The sequence below is a fragment of the Plectropomus leopardus genome, chromosome 2 (assembly GCF_026936395.1).
Source record: "Plectropomus leopardus strain MGB_pleo_1.0 chromosome 2, ASM2693639v1, whole genome shotgun sequence".
In the NCBI taxonomy this organism is placed as follows: domain Eukaryota; kingdom Metazoa; phylum Chordata; class Actinopteri; order Perciformes; family Serranidae; genus Plectropomus; species Plectropomus leopardus.
In genome coordinates, this window is record NC_142177.1 from 19,907,346 (window position 1) to 19,916,510 (window position 9,165).

The window sequence follows — 9,165 nt, forward strand, 5'->3', positions numbered from 1 at the left end:
AGTTGGTGTGTCTACCGCCAGGGGAAATCAACCAAGGGCAGAGAGCATGGAAAAACCGAGGGCGGGGAGGAGTCGTGGCCAACAAGCAGAAAATCCTCTCATTAATAAAATCTGCTGATGAAATTAGAACATCTTGATCAGTCACACACACACACACACACACACACACAGACACATAAAGACACACACACACACACACACACACACACACACACAGACACATAAAGACACACACATACACACTCTTTTCCCCTAATCCTCTCCCTCATTGACAGATTATGAGCTGAATTCCCATGATTGGAAATATACTATTTTGTGTGCAGACAGATACAGATAATTGATGCTGTATAATTTTAATTTTAGTTGGCGAACACACTGTCTGCGAATAAAAGGTCACAGGTTTAAAAGCCACGCGTTTCGTCATGCTAATTCACTAACTTACGGTCTACGTTTAAAACCAAAAGCTATAACGGCTAAACTCACAGAATACATCAGACTTGTTTTTACTGAAACATCTGGTTTATTAGAAATACCTTTTAAAATGTTCCATAATACTACAGAAATAGAACTGTTAGCACCACAAATGTTTCCATCTTCAAAAACAGTATAAAAATACCTTTAAAAATAGCACTTTTTCTCTATCAGGTAAACATGCAGTCGTGATCAGAAACACAACTTCCCCCATAAAAAAAAAACAATATGTACAAAATATTGTCAGAATATTGTGCTTGATTCTTCATATTTAATACAAATGATAAAAATATATCCATTATAATAACCCAATATAGATGTGCTTGCATAGCTATCTTGTAGAGAAGTGTGGGGAGTTCTGGAAGTAAAAGTCCTCTATTTTCTGCAGAGACAGTAAAACGGCAAAAACACACCAAGCAGCGGCAAAATGCTGCTTGCTTGGTGTGTCGGAGGGCGCGTTAATGTGTTTCAGGCATGAAGACATTATTTGTAGCATAAGTCAACATGTCATAGGAGACCCGGTACTTTGTTAACTGATAGGGTGTTCTTCCACCAAATGTTTAACTATACCCGACATTCTGACTGGCCGCACTTTCCCGAGAACCAAATGGCGGCAGCAGCTTCCTTTTGGCATTGTGTGGCAGCTTGCCGCAGGCGACACTTCACCGCTGACTGGTGTGTTTTGACGTTAGATGTCTTGCAGTTAGAGTGCTTACAAGGCTTGGATGGGAATAGAAATCTCCAAGTTAAATAAATTCATATCAACTATGCTGAAAGAAAAAAATTCTGCATCTTGCGTAAAAGAACAAGTACATTTAAACTTTAGGAGAGAAGTCAATTTCAAGTCCCAAGGAGCACCACAGCAAAAATGATAAATCAAAGAATGTTGTTAAGGGCCGAAGCTGTTCACATAAATTATTTTACATGACTTTTTCAGATCTGGTCAGATTGGTCTAGATTTATATGCTCTGCGTACTGACTGTGATGAAATGTTATTGTTCTTTTCTGTTAAAAAGGATTAAATATATCTAAAAAAATATCCTCTGATAAAACCTGTTATTGCATTTCACTATTCAAATTGATTCACGTTTGGATTCTGGGTCAATTTTGCATGAATTTAGTATTCATGTCGCAGTGCTTTGTTCTTCACTGAAGCTCTAATCTGTGTCTCTGGCTTTTGTCTGCTGCTAATACTACAGAATTTGGGAGCCACTTGTGCACCAAACTGCCTGATAAAACATGATATCTCAGAAACAAAGCTGAAATATTAAACTAAAAGCTCTTTTATGCAGGTGACTCCTTTGCAGGAGTCAGATTACTTGAAAATGTCGTCAGATACTGATACAAATTACAGGGCATTTTTTTGTAATTAGTGACATTATCCATTGAATCACAAAAAAGTATGTAACCTAATCTGAAAATGTTTGGATTACTTCAAAATCAAACACTGAAAATACTGCAACTTGTGCTAAAAATCTGGACAGCTACAAAAATGATTTTTTTCTTTTTAAACATATCAAAACATTTTCAATGGAGATAAAATGCATTTTGCATATTTAGCATTTACATTTGATCAAAAATTAAATGACCCTACCCATAACAGTGCTGGCACAAACCACAGTTGTACTAAACCCCTTATGTGAGACACACTTTTCATGAGTTCATAGAGAATTGTTCATCATTCAAACAGCTTTATAATTTAAAACAGTCATATTTTAAAGATTTAATAAAAACACATAACCATTTAATCTTTGACAATGTCACTATGATCCAATCACATAGTTTTCATGTCTAATTTGGGCTGATTATAGTTACTTGTTTTATGTAATCTTATTATGCTATCCTGATTTCATGTGATCCATTATCACCCAACCCTGCTCCTGTGTTTTTATATCGAGAAATATTACAGTGAGATTTTCATTGAAATTAAACTTTCAAGTTGTTATTTACATGTACTAAGAGAAAAACACTTGGAGAACTCACAACTCCACCCACTTTGCAACTCAACTAAGTGGAAATTTAAACAGTGTCTACATCCAAGGAGTGTGTAAAATTATTAAAAACACCTTATGACTCAACATCCTCGCAATAACTAACAATATGGTGAAGTTCATAAAGGCTGTAGTTTGTGCAGTCCCTGATATGTGTATTTATTCAGTTCATTCATTCAGTGTTGCTGAGGGTCGACTGGCGTTCCTTTTTGCTGCTGCAGCTTTCATATTTGTGATTTATTGGCTGTTTCTTTATTCATTACCGTACTGATTTCTGATCAATTTTTTGTCTGGACACAACAGTTTTATTATCTCTGAGCCTGAGCGCAGTGTAGATGGACAGAAAAAAAATCTGCTTTTTTATTAGAGATTTTAGAGCTTTTTCTTCAAAGGCAACATTTCAGAGCAGCCGAGATTGTTACGGCTTGCATCAATGGTCCATCACACTCAGATCATCAGGACGTAAGCCAAACATGAAATCCTTCATTAGCAAAGGGAACACTGGTCACATGTAGACCTTTTTCCTTATTAATGTAATCAATCTGATCAGCATCACAATTAAATGGCTGCAAAATAAAATGAAACTGTCAAGTGCTTGATTTACTGCTGTGGATTTGTAATAAAGCTGCATTCCTTAATCAGACAATACTTCTGATTTACAAAGATAAATATGCAGCTTTAGAAAAAGTCATTTCCAATATCAAACGATGGAAGAGTGGAAAGTATTTCCATTTTCAAAATGATCACCTATTGTGATTTAACCATCACTTCCAAACAGCTCTGATAATAAGACGAGTAACAGACCACTGAGTGAAGGAAACATCATCAACTTCACCATATTGATATTTATCAAAGGAATATTGACTCAAACTGTGAGGTGACTCATTTTTTTCACTTCCTGTCTGTATGCAGCAAAAGTCTTACCTAACATAAAGGTTTCTGAGGGCATTTTACCACAATACTGCAGTGAAGTGAAGCTGCAAAAATCAGAGTGAAAGCAGAGGCACTCCTCTTCAGTGTGCAAATGTACTACTGTTTTAAAAGAAAACTGTCTTTTAACCTAAAGACAACTTTTTTTTGTATGATTTGGAAAATGAAAAGTAAAGAAGCAATTTTGGTATCCTCTTTAAGCCCAGGGTAAAGTTTTGTTGGGTTTACAGAAACAATAAATAAACAAAAACAAATCTTGACCATTGACATTTGATAAAACAATGACCTATAAAAGCTATAAAGGCTAACATTCCAGTGGCAGAGGAGAATTTGTCCTCAATCATCGTGCTGTCTTCAAGGAACGAGGACCTGTACAACAGATCCCTCGTTAGTCTGCGTACATTCAAATTTGACATAAACTAGCATGAGTGTGTGTGTGTGTGTGTGTGTGTGTGTGAGAGAGAGAGTGTGTGTACCTTCAGCCTCCCCAAGGCAGAGCGCCTCACACTCCTCCAGGTGGAGGAAGCGGTTGTCGTTTCCTTCACAGCCGCTGTAGATGAAGGGCCTGCAGGCCTGAACCTGACTGTTGAAGTACCAACGCAGAGTGTATCGTCCACAGCTCCCCTCCTCCATGGGCAGCAGGCACACGTCTGCTGGAGCTGCGGAGCAGACACACACACACACACACACACACACACACACACAAACAAGCACGTGATGAATAGGCACACACAATGACTACGTTTAAATGCACAAAATATTTTGCCAGTTTTTTGCCCTTATTCTGAAAAATACAATATCCCTACCAAGCTGCTGACACTGTTGACATGACTCAAGAAAATTAATATTCCACTGCTATTCCCAGCCGGGCATTCTCCCATTAACATGCTCTAAAATGTTGTTTATCATGGCAAAATACAGAAATTGAAATGAATGGTGCCACTTATTCCAGTTTACTTCTTTGCATCAAAACAGGATTTTGTCAAAGTTTTTTCTACTGGTGGCAAACTTGCTTGACCGACAGAGCTTCCCTCTTTTGTTTCTTCAACCATCTTCTTGAAAAGGTCGACAATGTGATACTTGTGCATATCCAAAAACCTGTTGATATCGAAGCCTTTAATAATGTTTTAAAGTATGTTTCTCCTCTAGGATTGAGTACAGGGTATCCATGACGATGCACAGAAATGACCGTAAACACACAAGAGACCATGTGTCACAAACTGCGGTAAAAACCCAAATTATGATGCTAATTCTGAATGTGCTTTATGTGCTATGTCCAAAGAATGCTCCTAATCTTGGGTAATATCTGCAAATCCCTCTTAACTGAAAAATCCAGCAACATTTAGAAAATTGTAATTTGGTAAGTTCCAAAAAAATATGCTGTTTACATGAACCATATCAAATTTAGAATATCGTTACATTCAGAATAATAGTGGAATATTACTGTGCATGTAAACAAAGTCAATAAGAAGAGGGCAGGCAAAAAGTAACAGAGGCAGATAGCAGCAATAAATAGCAGCAGGGATCTCAAAACAAGCATTCATGACAACTAAGATCAATATTCCATCAAAACCAACCTGTTTATTTCAATAATTTTACATTTTTTTAGATGCAAAGTAACTCATTAGCACTGATATAGTTTTAGTTTTTGTATTTTATTTTACTGGATGCATTTATGCCTTTAAGTCAACAGCAAAACAGCCAGCGCAGCCTGAGACATGCAGAGAGGGCCGGACACCAGGAAGGCAGCATGGTACCATTAACCCTTAATAAATTCCAAAACAACAGCACATGAGCTGGTTTACCTTCCCCTGTGACTCTCCTCTTGGACCTGACTGATTTGGGCTTGACTGCCTTCAGAGGTGCTTTAACTTTGGCTGCTTTCTGACCATCAGCTGTTGCTGTTTTCTTAACGTCAGCTGTGGCTGATTTGTTTGGTTCGACTTTGACTGTTTTGACAATTTCATCCTTGACAACCTCACCTGTCAACACACACACGCAAACAAAACATACACACAAAAACACACGGTCACACACACACACAGCATAGAAACATTTAGTATAAACAGAGAAAAAGGATTAAAAAAATACATGAATGTGAAAACGTTTGTAAAGATCATGGTTTATGCTGAAGTTCACAGACTCAGGATGGTGTGTGCTTGCAGCAGGCGTGTGTTTATGAGAAGACATGCAAGGCCAACATGATCTGGTAAAGTCATTCAATGAGCACAAAGTGAAACACATACACTAAATATGAGACACGCTCTCCCAGCACAAATTGGATTATGTGCCGATTAAATCGAATTATGGGACATAAGCACAAATTCGACACGCCATCACCTGTTTATCACATGAAGCAGATAACTTCTAACACATTCTGTTATGTTCATTGTTAGGTGAATGAAATTATTTAGTTAAAGGTGAATTTCCTGGTTCTTATTCTCTTGTGTATTTGTCATTTGTGAAAATTTTAATCACCACCTCCATTGTAGAGATTAGAATAGGCAGGAATATTAAGTCATAACAAACACAAATATGGGAGTAACAATCAGGTTGACACATTTCTTTGAGGTTAGGACAATGATTTGATCATTGATATTTTGCCTGAAAAACAGCACCCACACTTGATAGTATAAATTGGGATTTGAACAAAGGGTGATGGATGTTAGAAGTTTATAAAACAATCAACTACAAAACTTCCTACTATATACAGTATCTATATCTATATCTATATATATAGATATAGATATATATATAGCATATTGCTAACTATTTTGCTAATAAATCTTAGCTTTGTGCTGCAAAAAGTTTTAGTTTGCGTGATGGGTGAATGTCATGATATTACTGGTTGAAATAGGTTGGTACTAGCTTGGGTAAGCAGACGGCATATTTCGTTTAACGGGCAAAAAAGGTGATTAAATTTAAATTTATGACTACTAAGAAATTGATATTTTGCAGTGTCTTTGGCACATTATGTTAAATATGTGTAAAATATGACTACAGATGTGGTCTAAAGGGGTTAAAAAGGCACTTTTTTAAAATCTCACCTTTAATCTTTGGCTATTTGTTTCAGGTATAAACACTTTCCATTTCTAATGAGGTCAGACAGCACATTGTACAAAGTAGTTCTGCTAAAGCGTAGCCTGTCCCCTAAGGATATGCACAGTGCATTTTGGTGAGGGACAGTGAACATAAACATACCTTGTTTGATGATATAAAATACCACAAGGCATCTTGCATCTTTTCTTTTGGGAAAACTTTTTTTTTCACTTTCAAGCAGGACGCACATACTGGTTTTAAAGAAAATGTGCTCATTTCAGAAATTTCACACCAGACCAGGTTGGTTTGTGTGGTGCTCGGTGTGAAGCAGAGTCCTACTTCACTACACGACAGCAGTGAACAAAGTGTAAAACACAGTACCGTCGCTCTGGTTGGCAGAGGGAGTGAAGTAGAGCAGCTCGTCCATCGGGTCGTCGTAGGCCTCGATGGAGTAGATGTGCTCGTAGTCCGGGTCATTGGTGTTCACCACCACATGCAGCTCACGGCCTGAGAGAAATGCGAGGTCACACAGGTCAGAGATCCTTCACTTCTGTCTGACAACCTCCAAACGTCAGATAGAGGGAAGGCTCTCAGCCGTATTAACTCAACTCAAGAAGCCTCAAAATACAGACAGAATGGTCAATTAAATGGAGCGCTTATATTTATATTTGCCTTAATATGCTCATAGATCATGTGGGACATAAAGAAAAATGGAGTCCTCTGTTTTCTTGATGAGAAAACCACCCAGTTTTTTCAGAAGTCTCCAGACGCAGCGCCACCAAGTTAATCCTGTTTGTTAGGAAGACAGACACGCAGACAGACACGCAGATCGAGGCTGACAGGCAGAGCGATGGACGGACACACTCACCCTCCTCACCCTTCAGGACCACTTGTCGCTCTGGCGTAGGCCGAGCCCTGACCGGGGGCTGGGACCGAATTATTGGGTCTGAACCTGAGAGAGCCAGATAGAACAAACAGGGACACCGAGGGAGCAGAGACAGGATTCAGGGAGCGAGAGGGACCAGGTAAGTGTTACACAAGAGGATGAAAAGGGGGGCCAGAAAGGTAACATGGTGGAAAAAAAGGAAGGACAGATCATTCTGGTAGTAAAACCTTGAGACATGAGCCAATAACAACCCCAAAGCACCACAAAAGTCCTTCCACCGATCCAACATACACACCAGCTAAAAGGATTTACAGAGTTTTTGTAAGACTCCTCAACACGGGGCAATCTTCCAAAGACCGGCTGTAATCCTTTAAGGACTCAAGTCGCTGCTGTTTGGACTTGTGTCGCACTCGAGTCAAACATTTTTTTGACTCGAGTCCAAGTCAAATCAGTGCTGATTCAACTTCAGCCTGCAGACTCAACCCACTACTGGTTATGAAACGGGCAACTATTTCTTAGGTAATAATAAATAAATTAAACATGAGTGAAATGTTTGTTTTGGCCTCGTTCGCAGTAACGCTGCATTTTTATTAACTGCTGCTTCACAACACTGATGAAGTCATGCAATGACTAAAGAGTTAAAACTTTAGGAAAGTTGATCATTTTGAGACGTCCAGTGTGTAGGACCAGTGGCACCTAGAGGTGAGGTTACACAGCTGAAACGTCTCCTGTGTGCCAGGCATGTTGGAGAAATAAGTTGGTCGACATTAAAATGCAAAAGGCCCCATCTAGAGCTATTGTAGAAACAACATGGTGGACTCCGTAGGGGACCTGCTCCATATGTAGTTATGAACAGCTCATTCTCAGGTAATAAAAACACAACTGCTCTTATTTTCAGGTGATTATAAACTAATGAAAACATAGTTATATCAGTAATATTAGAATATCATAAAACATTTTTGTAAATAACACCATAAATCCTACACACTGGACCTTTAATTCATTTACTTTTAAATGTTCAGTGATAACCCTACTCAGTGATTTTGTTTATGCAGCATGTTTTCAGATTATGCAATAAAGTGGAACCCTCTTACAACAATCATGTCTGTCTGGATCAAATCGATTACTCTTAGCGGATTCCTTTTTTATTTTTATCACATGAATATGAAGTAGAGAGGAGAATTATGTGGATGAGGGCTGCTTCAAACACAGGTGCTTTCCGTCGTCTGAGTTTGTTTTCCATCTCCATCACTAACAGCCACAAGGTAGCCTGAGGAAACGGTTTCACTGCTGCATATCGTTGGCTCGTTTTTCGCTCGTTCTTCACCGTAAACTTTGGGGAGATTGTGTTTTTCAATGAGATTAAATAACTTTTGTTTTCCCGTCAATGTGCATGCAGCATCAGCCTCAGCTAGGCAGCTGTAAGCAGACGGGTCACCATGAGGCAAAGTATCATGGGAGTAAAGTGAACAAATTTAGACCTACCAGAATTTTAAAGTGTTTTCAATGTCCTGTCATGTATGAATACACCCAAAATAAACACCTTCAGCATTATTCCTTCAATAGCATTTACATAGAAATGATTATGTCAAAAGCTTTTTGATCCATTTAGAGCGTTGATTAATGTAATCATGATCGCTATAAGCGGTTTCCACTCTGTAATGAAAGGGCATTGCCTTGGTCATAGCGCTGTGTTTATCCAAAGGTATTATCATAAAGAGTAGCATAATATATAATATTTATGAAGAAACTTGAGACTAAAAAGTAAAAGTAGATGAACGTCCAAAAATAACCATGCACAGCTGAAGATATTTCAGGCCAATTTTAAGATTTTTTAAGATTTATCTT

General features: G+C 38.3%; 1 protein-coding gene across 1 annotated transcript; it reads right to left on the minus strand.

Annotated features, from left to right (window-relative positions):
• Positions 1-497: 497 nt before the first annotated feature.
• LOC148190196 (uncharacterized) lies at positions 498-7,705 on the minus strand. The gene is given in 6 exon segments (XM_088087591.1): positions 498-3,761; positions 3,869-4,051; positions 5,198-5,374; positions 6,813-6,938; positions 7,300-7,401; positions 7,404-7,705. Coding segments are annotated over 6 exon segments (768 nt in total). The 5' UTR covers positions 7,555-7,705; the 3' UTR covers positions 498-3,732.
• Between the last annotated feature and the right edge of the window lie 1,460 nt (positions 7,706-9,165).